The sequence below is a fragment of the Lycium barbarum genome, chromosome 10 (assembly GCF_019175385.1).
Source record: "Lycium barbarum isolate Lr01 chromosome 10, ASM1917538v2, whole genome shotgun sequence".
Classification (NCBI taxonomy): Eukaryota; Viridiplantae; Streptophyta; class Magnoliopsida; order Solanales; family Solanaceae; genus Lycium; species Lycium barbarum.
The window spans coordinates 83,370,044-83,385,887 of NC_083346.1; the positions used below are offsets into that span (position 1 = coordinate 83,370,044).

The following is a 15,844-nucleotide window of genomic DNA, read 5'->3' on the forward strand; positions in this document are numbered from 1 at the left end:
TACTTATCATGAGCACATTCTCTTGTCTAACATTGTCGTTATCATTATCCCCATTGAAACATTCTCGGAAGAGTAGTCATAGAACTTATCATTCGGTAAGGAGATCGGGATCAAAAATCCCCTTTGGACTCACTTCGAGTAAATTAACCAGGATTATAGGAAAATCCGGGGGTAACGGGCCCACCTCGGGCCGGATGAGGTAGCGTGTACGATTTACGCATGTCACGTGTCACAGCGTTGCTTGTGAGGGTCTTGGGGTAATCGGGTCCCATTTATACACGTTATAGGGGTCTAGGAGGTCTTGTCATCATTTGGCACCTTTCTAGTTCAATTCTAGTGAGTAAAAAGTAGAAAACTTTAGGTGCGGGTTCCGGGGAATAGGGTTGTCCCCGAGGCTCGTACCCGACTTAGTACAACTAAGACATGCCATAGAAAGAAGGGTGAAGCCTTACATACCTCTTTCCGCTCCTTTTGCTATCCCAAATTCACGTCACAATCTCGTCGAAATCTGCGAATTGGTCATTTTTACCAAAACTTTCATTAGTATACTTTGAGTTAAAATCTTAAGGAAACACTTTGCTACCGAAATTTCGGCAGCATTTCCTCTATAAGTGTACCAATCCCGAGAATAAGGCTCGGCCCCAAATCAACAACAACCATCCGGGAATGTAACCCGGCCAAACCAACAATGATATTAACAACGCCAATAAGAGGTTCAAAGCTCATTCTAACATTAATAACTCTTTATTATACCATTCAACGCTATTTCGTTTTCATTCAATCAACCGCATACGATCGACCCAACACCCACGCTCATACGTTCAAGTACCAACATAAACCATTTGAACAAGATTCAAAAATGCCTCAGTCAAACCACAAAATAGTCAAACAATTCAAACAACGCACCATAGAATCCAAAATCTTCCAACTTCCATAGGAACCATCACAACACATTTCTTTCTCCAAAATTTCACAATCTATACCAACAAACCACACTTTTACCACATTGTTATCAAAATTACAAGAACTATATTTGGCTCACATTAGTTTCCACAACAAACCATAAACTACTATAATCTCAACTCTGAATCATTAAACTTCTTTTTGCGTTATAAAATCCACAACGACACAACTAATATACTAAATAAAATTAATTCATCCTTTCTTCAATAAACAACATCACACACGGCCTCAACACTACATACACATTTTCATGCATTCCATCCATTCCTCCATTCTACAACATATACAAATCACCCAAAACACAAACAACAATCACAATACTAAATAAAACAATTGAATCATTGCCTTGCAACTATCCATACACACGGCCACACATCAACACACACATATTTCACAAATTTCACTCATTTTTACATACTACAACACTTCAACAACATTCATAACACAAAAAAGAGGGTTAGTTCTTTACCTTCATTCTTCAACTTTTCCACTTGGTTAAAGCTCATAAACCATCCATATAAGTGTTCTACTTCTTCCAACAACTCCACCATGTTAACAAGCACCTTCCACTTAGCAAGAAAACCAAAATAAAATGATCCTCGATGAACAAAATAGAGGGGCTGGTTTCGGCCAGCCCCTAGACGAACCCTCACCCTATGTTTTTTTGTTTTCTCTTCTTTTGTCATGTCTTGAATTAATTAGGCACTTATATATATATACATATAATTCAAGCATGTGAGGAGCACATGCCCCCCTCTCTAGAAGATTCTTTAATTTTCTTGAAATTTTCCTTGAATTAAAAGATGAATCAAGTCTTGCCATGTGCACTTTGACCCCTATGTTCTCCAAAACATGGCCAATGTGGCCCTTTGAAACTTCATGAATTTTTTTGTGAAATTCCCATTTCGTCCCTCGACTTTTCTCAATATGACCATTTTACCCCTAACCTTCCACATTGTTTCTATTGATCATTTTGCAATTTCTATTCTTGCCCTTAGCCTCTCACAATATTTTCATACTAATAATGGTCATAAATAGTATTCTTAACGACTTGTGCATTAATGTAATATTTGAAAAGGTTTTCGTCCTTGACTTTCCGCGACAACTTTGAAATATTCAAACGTTCAAAATGCGGGCCATAACACAAGTGCAGCAAGTGTGTCCCGATTCTACTTGTCTTGCAGCACAAACAGTACATGAGCAAGTCTTGTTGGATTCCACCACTCCTGAATCACGAGAAGCACAAGAACAAGTGCAACAAACCTTACAACTTTCCAGCATTCCTGCATTACAAGCAGTTAATGAACAAATCCAACAAGATCCACATGATTCTACTAATCTTGAAGCAAATGACCAATCTGGCGAAGGAGGCAAGATTTTACAGATTTGAACTACATGCACTTGAAATTAGAATTAGTCTTTAGCTTATAAAATCTGATAGTTGTATTGTCTGGATTTAGTTTTAGAATTAATTTTTATCTTACTAAAAATAGTTCATAAGCAAGCAGGCTCATGTTCTAAAATTACTAAATTTGAAATAGGTCCGGACCAATTGTCTGCATAACTATAAACTGTTTGGTTTATATTATTACAGGCCCTTCCACTCAAAAAAGAAAAAGAGGTGGAACACAAATGCAAAGTGTACATGGACGGAGTGAGCGCAAACTGATCGTGCTAAATGAGTTGCACCAACCCATTGGTCCTACTGAAGCAATTGTGAAAGAGTTGGGTAGCTTCCTCGGCACATTGGCAAGGAATGGGACCTTCTGTCCTCTGAATGTGTTTAAATGGAAGAAATTGAAGACACATGATGATATGTGGAACTATACCATGGTTTGAATTTCTCAATGTTCCAATTTTTACTTGAAAATATTTCAGATTTTTTGCACTAACCCAATTGCACCAAATTGTAGGAGAAATATGACATTCCTAAAGTTGCGAAAGAATGGGCTTTGCGAACAATTCAACTTGCTTGGAGAAAGTATAAGAATGGGTTGAAGAAGAAACACTACTATCGCTATGCCAATGACGAAATTCGAATGGCAAAAAGGCCTAAAGAAATTTCAGAATCTCAATTTAAGGCTCTCCTCGAATATTGGAACTCCGATGCGGCTCAAGTAAGATATAAATCATAGACAACTTTCTTTTCTTTAAATTAGTGCCTTATTCAAAAGCAAAAAATATCTGATTTTTTTTTTGTGATTTTTGTTGTAATGGCAACATAAGCTAAATGATAACATCATCTATAGATCTTACCGTTGATATAATTATGTAAAGTTATACACAAAAGGAATCGCGCATAGCTTGTGGATGATGTGAAGATATGTTATGACAACTTTCAGCTGTTTCGATAAGTTGTTGAGAGTAGCAGGTGTCTCCTTGAAAAAAGTATTGAGTATGCCATCTTAGTGTATTAATTCTCATTAGATATATGGGGTTATAGCATTTTGTTGATTTGTTGAAAATGGGAATTAGATTGCTGTTTCATGGGGAATTTTTGTGATTTTGGTTGTAATGGCCACATAAGCTAAATGATAACATCATCTATATTTCTCTTTTTGGTTCTTTATTTGTTTATTTTGTTTCATATTTAAGTATTGGTGACAAACTCCTTCCACCTTGTCTTTCCTTTTCATGCCTTACTTTTATTTTGGTCGTCTAAATGTAAGGCACTCATAATCTGCCCTTCATCTATATAACTTTTGGCTTCTATTATTTCACTAACTCATATTTTTGCAGGACATGTCCAGAAAAAATACAGAGAATCGAAAAAAGTTGAGGTATCCACACACTGTTGGCAAAACAAGTTTTGCTATAATCCGCGAGGTTTGGTGTTTTATTGGATTGTTCATTTACTATGAACTTGTTGACTTTACTTGGGAAGATTTTTATGCTATCTTTTATCTAACTAGAAAAAAAAGAAGGAAAATCCTGAAGCTTTGTCTAGTAAGGAGTTTTTTGTGGCTACTAGAAGAAGGAAACCAGGCCGAGTATACAAGGACTCATATGAAGATACGGCTAGCAAAATAGTTTGAAATTTTCTATTTAAAGGTTTATCGATATCATTTGCTTGTTCTTAAATATTGAATTAGTTTTATTTACTTGAGCCCCCTTCTCTTCAATCTGATTTGTAGGCTGAAATGGAGAGAATAGAAACTCAAGAAAGTGAAGATGGCAGTCAATCAGTTGACGCATATGTATCAGTAATGGGACCTGATCATCCAGGTCGAGTAAGATTGTATGGACGTGGGGTTACCAAGACTCTCTTGAAACAGAAAGCGGCGGATACTGGACTCTCTTCAAATGTTACTGATGAAATGGAGAAAATAATGGAGGAGATAGAAGAGATGATGCAACAAAGAATGCAGGAAAAATTCAACGCGCAAAAGGATACCATGGAACAAGATATTACAATGAAAGTCATTGCAAAAATTCAGCAGCTAAATCCAGAATTCCGACTTGATCCTAATATGTTAAGGTTCAGTGTTCGCTCACCCGGGGAAGCTTCCTCTACACCTGGTAACAATCAAGGTCAGACTTATTCTGATCTCTTTCTTGCCTAAACTTAGTGAAATCTTATGCTTGCTTGTTTTTTTGATTTTCTTATGCTAGCTGATTTTTTCTTGCTGACATTACTGAAAAGTAGACTTTTTCCTGAAAAGAAAAAGGAATCAAAGTTTGCTTGGATGATTATTTATATTTCTCTATATGTCTTTTACTGTTCAGTTTTTTCTTGTTCAATTCATGAGTTTGTATGTGTTTGGATTGTTGAAAGGCAAACTGAAAAAGGGTAGCAAGTCTTTTTTTTTGGGGGGGCAAGTAAAACATTTTATTACCATGGATAATATTTACAAACAAACTAGACCCTCTAGAACTGGACAGCCCCAATTTTAGCCTCAACTAAACACCAACAAACAACTACTACCTTTCGAATCAAACACTACCAACATATAACACCTATACTGTGTAGGAAGCTAAGGATAAAAATTGAGAGTGACCATCATTCTAGCCAGCCTAGGAAAGGTATTTACTCGACATAAAACATCCTAGATAATTATCCTCACAACTTGGTCACCAAGAATTCTAAAAGACTTTGTTGTTTCTGTTTTCCCATATGTAGGGGACAGTGGCAGCCATTGCCATCCTATATATCTTTGCCTTAGAGCTTTTGTTTATAGCAAAGTTCACAGCACATTGTAGTTCATCATGCCATCTCATTGCCTGTCTAGTATAACCTTGCAATTTAAGAATTTTGCACCAGATATAAGAAGAGATAGGACATTAAAAAAAAAATGTTGAATGGATTCCTCAGTAGCTTCACACATTAGACATGTTTGGTCATTGATCATGCCTCACTTTAGCAATCTATTACTAGTATAAAGCTTGCCTTGGATTATGAGATAGAGCACAAATACCCATCTAGGATAACCAGCATTGCTGCGGGTCATTTTCCTCCACCAAACCCTTGGTAAGTCACCCCTTAGCATGTTGTATCTATGCCTTATAGAGTATAGGGTAGCAAATTCTTAAAGCTAAAAGCTGGGGATAATCTTGCAAAGAACATTACTAGTCTTTAACTTGCTGCAACTTGTTTGCCATATTTTAACTTGAATTAAACTAATTTATTCTAGCTTTTATAACATCACATCTCAACCAACAGAACCTCTTTTTTTAAGTGGACATGGTAAATCTATCATGCTTGGTTTAATAGAAACATCCTTTCTGGTGATAAATCCTAGTTCATCTTATTTGCCGACCATTTCTAGAATAAGATGACAGTCTTATGACTTGATTAAGGTTGGCTAATTTCTAGCATTGGCTTCACTTTACCACCTCAGTTTATGATGCAAACTTAGCTCAGATAAGCTATTTGCTCCATTTTATCAAAGTCATTAAGGTCTTGGGTTCAAAATTCCACTTTTCCATACAAATATTTAAAACCTGGGGCTTAAGGGTTATATTGAAAAAAAAAAGGAAAAAAATAACAGATCTTTTCTATCAAAAATGCTAAATTACTGGAGGAAACAGATCTAGCCTAATTAGAATGATAAAGTGAACTTGTCTAACTACAAAAATCCATACATTCCAGTAGGTGGTGGAAATAGAATTACATCAACTGTTCTAAATAATAAGCTAGTTTTTGACCAATCTTGCTAATAAAATTGTTTATTTGAAGTGCAATTTTTCTGTTAATGTGCTGGACCTGCTGAAATTTTGTATGTGTCCCAAGTCTGGTCCCTTTGGTGCACAAATTGGTAGCAATGCAAAAAACCAGCAATAGGGCTGAACTGCTACCAGTTGCTGCAGTCTTTCTTTGGAAAAACTAGCAGGAATTTTGAATGTATGGCCTTGTCTTGTGTCCTTGTATGTTGTCTCTGGTATATTTTGCGTTGTTGTCGAGACCTGTTGAGGTGAAATACCAATAATACAAAGTTATACATGCTTCTGATACCATCACAACAGCCATCCACCAACAACCACCTTATTTGCACAAGCTGCCCAGCCTACTATTCTGAATAATAAACCAGTTTTTGACCAATCTTGCTAAGAAAATTGTTTCTTTGAAGTGCAATTTTGCTGTTAATTTGCTGCACCTGCTGAAATTTCGTATGTGTCCCAAGTCTGGTCCCTTTGGTGCACAAATATGCAGCAATGCAAAAAACCAGCAATAGTGCTGAACTGCTACCGGTTGCTGCAGTCTTTTCTTTGAAAAAACCAGTAGGAGTCTTGCATGCATGGCCTTGTCTTGTGTCCTTGTATGTTTTCTCTGGTATATCTTGCATTTTTGTCCGGACCTCTTGCGGTGCAATAGCAATAATACAAAGTTATACACGCTTTTGATACCATCACAACAGCCATCCATCAACAACCACCTTATTTGCACAAGCTGTCCAGCCTTTGTGCAACTAATTAAGTAGCATACTATGATGTACCTCTTCATATCCCATTAGACTAGGATCATGAGTATACAAGTTAGTCACTGCAGACCCGAACCATGTCCCTGCCTGTACCATACCTGAATCACCAATATTTCTGATTTCCTTATTTTTCCATCTACTCACTTCCTTTATACCAATAACCAGCATCAAAATTTGCTCCATCCCTTCATTATTAGAAAACAACATCCACCAGAATTCCCTCAAAATTATTCTTTTGTGTATATTTGTATATGTTGGGCACGACGTGGTCCTGTCCCGTCCTTATATCTAGTACTCCAGTAGAGGCTCGTAGATGTGAAGTGTTGGTGATGTGGTCTCACGAGGTTTCTACTATGTATATATATATTATTTTTGTGGCCGAAGGGCTTAAGTATATAAAAGTGTTTATGTTTTCAAATGAAAGATGATTTTCTTACAATTTGGGTATGAAATTGATAAAGGAACGTTGAATGAGTATAATGAGTAATGGAACGAGCGGTGCTCGGTGGTTAGCCCCAGGTACCCGTCGCGGCCCCTAACGAAGAATACGAGTATAAGATGCTTTAATTAGAAGGGAATGACGTTTGACGACCCTAAGTAAGATTTCAAAGGCAATGGGAATAAGAGATAGATTATGCTCCACAATGACTAACTATAGGTTCTGAAGACGTGAAAGTTGCAGATTTGCACTTTGGCCCAGTCGATCGTAAAATGAAATACGGAACGTAAAGTGGTATACGACCCTTAAACTACCATGTCGTATTTCAACATACAAAACTTCAACTTTCTGTGAAATGCTTGGATGGCTAAAGACGACTTGAAATTCAGACCGTAAGCTGAAATACGGCCCGTAAACTGAGTCGTAAACCACCATGTCCTTAGCTTGGCTTTCTGGTTCTGTTATGCTTAAATACGTCCATTAAATATGTGTCACACCCCAACCTCACTAGGGTGTGATGGGCACCCGACCCTTACTTAGGGCCGAGCGAACCCTCAGACTCTTACTGCACATACGTCACGTCAAACATTTTTTTTTTTAAATCAAAGATGGTAAAGTACATAGCAAAAATTTTCTTTCAGAAATATTCTTTCTCGTGGCTTTCAAGCCGAACAAATCTGTGACCATACAAATTCGGTGCATAACATAAACAGACATATCGGCTGACGGAGCCGCTTACAGACTGACAACCAATACCCACGACATTGTCTGCAAAGCCTCTAACAAGATCCCAAAAGCACAACATACAGACTCTAACTCGGCAGCACTCCGGGAACAAATGGAGCTTGCCATCTGCACTGGATCATCTTCTATCTGTCCTCAACTCAACTGGGAGTACCTGCGCGGCATGAAACGCAGCCCCCGAAGAACAGGGGGTTAGTACGGAAATGTACCGAGTATGTAAAGCGAAAATATAACAATAATAATCTAAGATCCGAACCAGAAGTACGGAAATACAGCAGACAGGATCGAACCCGAGTCCGAACAGAAATACAGAGTGTATGGGCAGAACCACAACATACACCATAAGCACGGGGTATAGCCGACAGAGTTGTAGTATGAACTGGAGGCACGGAGTCTAACTGGCAGAATCATCGTGCGGGTCAGGGGCACCAAGTGCGACTGACATAATCCCAATCGAAGCTAGAGGTGCAGAAATATAACCGACGGAATCATAGTCCGGCTCAGTCATACAGAAGCAACACAGACCGAATCATGCATGCAGAATCATAAACTTACACAGGTACAGATAGTATACATTTACCTCAGATCTTGGCCCTTTAGTGAGGGGCGCGGTAGTTAGTGCAATGGAATGTGCACGACTAACCAGAATGCCACAGGGTCACCTCTGACGTACAAGTCATACACAAGAGGTTCCGGAATGCAAATACGGCAATTAGAATGCCAAAATGCTTTGCTTTCTTTTGAAAAACATTTCCATCTCATACACACAGAAAATCAAACACACAATTACCGCGGCCAAAAGTCCAGCGGTCACTATCACACATACCGCGGTCAAGAACCCAGCGGTCACTATCACACATACCGCGGCCAAGTGCCCAGCGGTCACTATCCCAATTTCGACATACCGCGGTCAAGGGTCCAGCGGTCTATGTCGGGCATACCGCGGTCAAGGGTCCAGCGGTCAATATCACAAATGCGGCATACCGCGGTCAAGGGTCCAGCGGTTAATGCCACACATGCGGCATACCGCGGTCAAGGGTCCAGCGGTCAATGTCGGACAGGCCGCGGTCGAGGGTCCAGCGGCCAATATCACACACACGCATAATAATATAACCGGCCCTGGGCTCGGCAAAAGAGAGAATAACATAATGCCAAATTATCACGTCCCAAACATAAATCACGCATGCCAGAATCATGCATCACACAAGATTCACGTATGCCAACATCGTATATCAGGAAAATACAGAAGATAAGTAGTTTATCCAGAATATCAGGGTAAGATTTCCAAAAACGTTCTAGATGTCAAAAATATTTTATAAGGCTCATAAAGGTGGTCCTAGCACCTATCGTATAATAAACAGCATAATAACCAGGAGCTACCTGTGAGCTCCGGACAAAAGTGAGCTGGCTAAAGCCATTCCGAAGATATCAAGGTTTCTGTCTCCACAATCGTTTCAATAAACATTAAATCAAACTCAGAATAGTTAAAATAACTCCCGTTTAGTAGTCGGAACAATAACCATAAGTTCCCTTGACTTATCGTACAAGAATGAAACAAACAGGACCATAGAAGAGAAGTCGGGGATAGCGGGCCCACCTCGGGTCAAGTCGAGGTGGCAGACATGAATCACGCACATTAAACTCTACGGAGTCACCCAGGAAAGTTTCAGAGCGATCGGATTACATTTGTGAAAGTTACGGATGCTTAACCATTTTTCTAACAAAATGCACCTTTTGTAGTTCAATTGCATTGAATGAATAGTACCAAAAATCAATCTCGGATTTCTATGAGCAGAATTTCCCCTGAGGCTCAAATCTCAACCTAGTATGTCTAGGACATGCCAAAGAATGAAGGGGAAGGCTTTACATACCTTAGTTGCGTCTTACGCTCGTCCAGGTTCAGTTTCTGTTTCGCCCGAAATCTACAAATGACACTTCGGGGAGGTTCCTTTCTTTCCTTCAAAAGTCTTTTCAATGTTACATTTGCCATCAACATCTTTCACCTCTTGTCACACTTCTCGGTTACTCACAACGTTATCATAATCCCACGTCATATCAAATAGATTCATATCGGACAGATCCATAATCAGAGCCAGGTGTACTGAACTATGGCGGACGGATTCGCAGTCAGAGTCAGACGTATGGAAATATGTCAGACAAATCCGTGATCAGAACTAGATGTACAGAGATGTATCAGACAGATTCGTAATCAGAGTCGGACGTACAGAGGCATATTAGACAGAGCCTCATCAAAGTCAGAGGCACAGACGCATAACAGACAGAATTATGATTAGGATCAGACCACTTCCACATACTCTAATTTCCTTTGGGTTACCCTATATTTCCATTTATATCTTATACTTACACTTGTGAAAATTTTTGTATCCTTCCCAGGGGGCCACCCATCCTGAAATTGCTCTCAGCTTAGCACGCTTAACCTCGAAACGTTGATGGAATTCGATGCCTTAACGCCGATATAATCGCATCCTTTTTCTCATATGGCCTTGATTTCATAATCCAAGACGGGTCGAGGTCTCACAGATCCCGAGACATTGTCGGAGCACGTCTTTCTTTGTACATTTACTATTTTGCCCCTTTTGATTCCTAATGTGCACTTTTCACTTATGTGTATAATTATTACCTGTTCTGGGCTTCCAGATTCCCGATGGTGGCGAACATACCTTCGTCGCCAATACTTACGAATATTTCGGATATCGGCCCGTCCGGGCTCTTACTCACTATCCTTACATAACAATCTCCATTCACCATTCCTGCCATTCAGAATCTGAACATGGAAAATATCAACAACATCTCACAAAGCATACTAACCATATATCACATTCAAACTATTCGGAACTTCCAATTTCCAGATAATAGAGCAAACATGGCTTCCCATATCCTTTCCCATCTTATTCCGTCGTATGTAGGGCTCACATAAGGAATCTCATTTCCTATAACTTCGCTCTATCGTACGATCTGAGACAGAAAGAAGGTCAACAATCCCTAAATGCCCCGTAGCCTCCTGTTTATGAATGTGGCGCGCTACACACCATAAACGGGACTCTACCGGACACGACTTTGCAGACAACCCCTAGGACAGACCTGCTCTGATACCACTCTGTCACACCCCAACCTCGCTAGGGTGTGATGGGCACCCGACCCTTACTTAGGGTCGAGCGAACCCTCAGACTCTTACTGCACATACGTCACGTCAAACTTTTTTTTTTTTTTAAATCAAAGATGGTAAAGTACATAGCAAAAATTTTCTTTCAGACATATCGGCTGACGGAGCCGATTACAGACTGACAACCAATACCCACGACACTGTCTGCAAACCCTCTAACAAGATCCCAAAAGCACAACATACAGACTCTGACTCGGCAGCACTCCGGGAACAAATGGAGCTTGCCATCTGCACTGGATCATCTTCTATCTGTCCTCAACTCAACTAGGAGTACCTGCGCGACATGAAATGCAGCCCCCGAAGAACAGGGGGTCAGTACGAAAATGTACCGAGTATGTAAAGTGAAAATATAACAATAATAATCCAAGATCCGAACCAGAAGTACGGAAACAGCAGACAGGATCGAACCCGAGACCGAACAGAAATACAGAGTGTATGGGCAGAACCACAACATACACCATAAGCACGGGGTATAGCCGACAGAGTCGTAGTATGAACTGGAGGCACGGAGTCTAACTAGTAGAATCATCGTGTGGGTCAGGGGCACCAAGTGCGACTGACATAATCCCAATCGAAGCTAGAGGTGCAGAAATATAACCGACGGAATCATAGTCCGGCTCAGTCATACAGAAGCAACACAGACCGAATCATGCATGCAGAATCATAAACTTACACAGGTACAGATAGTATACATTCACCTCAGATCTTGGCCCTTTAGTGAGGGGCGCGGTAGTTTGTGCAATGGAATGAGCACGACTAACCAGAATGCCACAGGGTCAGCTCTGACGTACAAGTCATACACAAGAGGTTCCGGAAGGCAAATAGGGCAATTAGAATGCCAAAATGCTTTGCTTTCTTTTGAAAAACATTTCCATCTCATACACACATGCGGCATACCGCGGTCAAGGGTCCAGCGGTCAATGTCGGACAGGCCGCGGTCGAGGGTCCAGCGGCCAATATCAAACACACGCATAATAATATAACCGGCCCGGGGCTCGGCAAAAGAGAGAATAACATAATGCCAAATTATCACGTCCCAAACATAAATCACGCATGCCAGAATCATGCATCACACAAGATTCACGTATGCCAACATCGTATATCAGGAAAATACAGAAGATAAGTAGTTTATCCAGAATATCAGGGTAAGATTTCCAAAAACGTTCTAGATGTCAAAAATATTTTATAAGGCTCATAAAGGTGGTCCTAGCACCTATCGTATAATAAACAGCATAATAACCAGGAGCTACCTGTGAGCTCCGGACAAAAGTGAGCTGGCTAAAGCCATTCCGAAGATATCAAGGTTTCTGTCTCCACAATCGTTTCAATAAACATTAAATCAAACTCAGAATAGTTAAAATAACTCCCGTTTAGTAGTCGGAACAATAACCATAAGTTCCCTTGACTTATCGTACAAGAATGAAACAAACAGGACCATAGAAGAGAAGTCGGGGATAGCGGGCCCACCTCGGGTCAAGTCGAGGTGGCAGACATGAATCACGCACATTATACTCTACGGAGTCACCCAGGAAAGTTTCAGAGCGATCGGATTACATTTGTGAAAGTTACGGATGCTTAACCATTTTTCTAACAAAATGCACCTTTTGTAGTTCAATTGCATTGAATGAATAGTACCAAAAATCAATCTCGGATTTCTATGAGCAGAATTTCCCCTGAGGCTCAAATCTCAACCTAGTATGTCTAGGACATGCCAAAGAATGAAGGGGAAGGCTTTACATACCTTAGCTGCGCCTTACGCTCGTCCAGGTTCAGTTTCCGTTTCGCTCGAAATCTACAAATGGTCATGTTTACCAATTGTCAACCATAAGACTTTAAGACTTAAATCTTGAAGCAACACTTTTCTACAGAGATTTGGGCAGCATTTCCCCTATACATATAGCACCCCCGAGAATTCAACTCGGCCAGAATGATCAACAACAATCCAACAACAACACTAACAACAACAACAAGCACTATAACACACAATACAACACAACTAGTCTTGTTTTCCACATAGTCCAACAACTTCCATTCCAACTTCACATTCCCAAACCAATTTCAATGTTTTCATATTCCTTACTAATCAAAATCATTGCAATACCATTTGGAAACATTTCATACCATTTCTACAAAATATTCACGAAATATACAAAATATACGAACTTTCCGCCAAAGCCATAATGCATCCAAAACTTCTGATCTTTAACATACATATTCATAGCATGTTTCCATCTTCCAATTCCATCAACAATCATCATAATATGCACCTTAACAACTTCATTTCCACATTTACATAATTTTATCACAAGATTACTAACCTACCTATAGCAACTTAACAACCAATTCTCATACAAATGTGAGCTAGTATTCTTCCGTTTACACCATATTGCAGTTACAACACAATTAACATCATGAATAAAATTGGTTCATTCTTATACACACATACATATACATTCGACCACATACCAATATTTCCAACCTCAACCCAAACCATTAATCTTTCATTTCCAACATAGAATTCACAACAACCATAACTAGAATACTACATAAAATTAATTCATCTTTGTCCATACACCAACACATACACACGGCCACACATACATACATACATACAAATACCATGCAAACTTCCATATTCTCAAGAGTTTTAGCCTTTCCTACATCCCACAACATGAACAAAGCTTTCATACCATACAAAAGGGGATTAATTCTTACCTTTCTTCTTCAACCTCTTCACTTGACTCGAATGCGGAAACGATGAAACAGACGACCTATCTTCCGAAACAACTATACCATGTTGTAGAGGACCCTTGAATTAGAGGGAATACAACAAGAAAATAATTTTTAGAACAAGATTTCATGGGGGTAAAATTCCCCCACCTTGGCCGAAATGGCCATGGTGCTTTTCTCCTTGTTCTTTCTTTTCTTTTTCTCAAGCTTTCTTGAAACTTCTTGAAGACTCCCCCCTCTTATATAATTAATCACATGATTAATTAAATGGGTTTGGGCCATGGCACTTGGCCGGCCACCCCTTTAAAATTGGGCCTTGATTTTTTTTTTTTTTTTTGAGCCCAATTGGCTACAAATCTTGTTTTGTAACTCCCGAAACTACTTCCCAAAATTCCAATTTTTCCCTTGGCCTCCTCTCATATTTCCACACCAACGTTATCATAGCCGGCACATTCATACTAAGTAAGGTCCAAATATAGCCTCATTCATTACAAGTCAAATTATCTCAAATTTTTCCGAATATACAAAAATGCCCGATATAACAATATGGCCCGTAAACTAGAATACGGACCGTAAACTGGGTTTACGACCACTGTGCACTTCAACTACAGTTCATTTCAGATCAAATTTTAAGTCATTAAAAAGGAGACCCAAGCTCATTAATTCATTTCATTTCCACGATACTTCTCTCTAGAAACCTCTAGAATATTCTCCACTCTTCATCTACAAGAAAACAAAGGAAATCAAAGATTAATATCTAGAATCCAAGTGAATCAAGTGTATGAAACTCATCAAAGTTCATCCAAGTTAAGAAATTTCAAGAGAAGCAAACTAGGGTTTTGGTGCAAGAAGGGTAATACCACTCAAGGCTTGTTCCTACAACATCTAAGGTAGGTTTTATGGCATTTAAATGTTATTTAGGGTATGGAAGAGTTGAAACACTTAGATTATAGAAGGATGTAAGAAATGGGTCATGAAAGTGTGAATAGTAGCAATGTTGAGTAGAGATTTGAATTGAGCCATGATCATTGATAATTTGTGATCATAAAAATGTTATGAATGACATTTAGAACATGGAATAAGTATCCTATGTGAGGAAAATGCAACAATGAACCATGGCCATGATTATGGAGAAATTGAAGACAAATTGTGAATTACGGATATTGTAAATGAATGATGAGTGTTGTCTATCATATTGAGAACGTTGTTATGAACTCTTGAGAGTTGACATAGACCAAGGGAAGAGTTGCACAAACGAAAGGAAATGTTGTCCAATTTTCTCTAGCGTTAGTAAGCTGTTTTTATAATCGCTAGCTAATGTCGATACAAATTCTCTTGAAGGTAGAACGTACGCACTAAAGGAGAACAAGCAAGCGATAGATTAGTAAACGTCAAAGTTATATGAGACTAGTCCTTTCTTTCTAATGGCATGAATCCTATAACATGACTCTCTTTCCTCTTCATGAGTTCCTATATTCCAAAAAACTAAAAGCCTGTGTCTAGGAATAGCTATATAAGATAAGAGACATGTTATGAGCCCTAAAATGATATGATGTTATTTATTGCTCACACTCACCTTATATGTTAGTTCCTTCAAGGTGAGGCAGAATGTCAAAGAATGCTCCATAATGAAATCGGCGGATCACGACCTTACGTCACCCCGACAAAGTGTAGTTGTTCTTGAGCCCTATGCATGTACTATGATAAACATATTATGATAGGTATATTATGATAAACATACTATGATGAGAATGTATGATGATGATATAACACCGCGCCTATATGGTCGGGCAGTCACCGCTAAGGCGGGCAGCTATACACCATGGCCAGACGGCATTGGCAGACACCACTATGGACGGGAAGCTT

The 15,844-nt window shown here is 39.3% G+C and overlaps 1 protein-coding gene across 1 annotated transcript; it reads left to right on the forward strand.

Moving 5' to 3' along the window:
* Positions 1-2,092: 2,092 nt before the first annotated feature.
* LOC132613081 (uncharacterized) lies at positions 2,093-5,163 on the forward strand. The gene is made up of 9 exons (XM_060327136.1): positions 2,093-2,333; positions 2,558-2,796; positions 2,877-3,080; positions 3,703-3,789; positions 3,876-3,992; positions 4,098-4,494; positions 4,576-4,639; positions 4,934-4,986; positions 5,084-5,163. The coding sequence occupies exons 1-9, from the start codon at positions 2,093-2,095 to the stop codon at positions 5,161-5,163; spliced, it is 1,482 nt and encodes a 493-aa protein (XP_060183119.1).
* The last annotated feature ends 10,681 nt before the right edge of the window (positions 5,164-15,844 follow it).

Excerpts from the sequence above, each read along its gene's own strand:
- LOC132613081 (XM_060327136.1), top strand. The coding sequence starts at position 2,093 with ATGCGGGCCATAACACAAGTGCAGCAAGTGTGTCCCGATTCTACTTGT. Across the intron at positions 2,797-2,876 it reads ATATGTGGAACTATACCATG|GAGAAATATGACATTCCTAA; the intron begins GTTTGAATTTCT and ends ACCAAATTGTAG. Across the intron at positions 4,640-4,933 it reads GAAAAGAAAAAGGAATCAAA|GAAGCTAAGGATAAAAATTG; the intron begins GTTTGCTTGGAT and ends TATACTGTGTAG.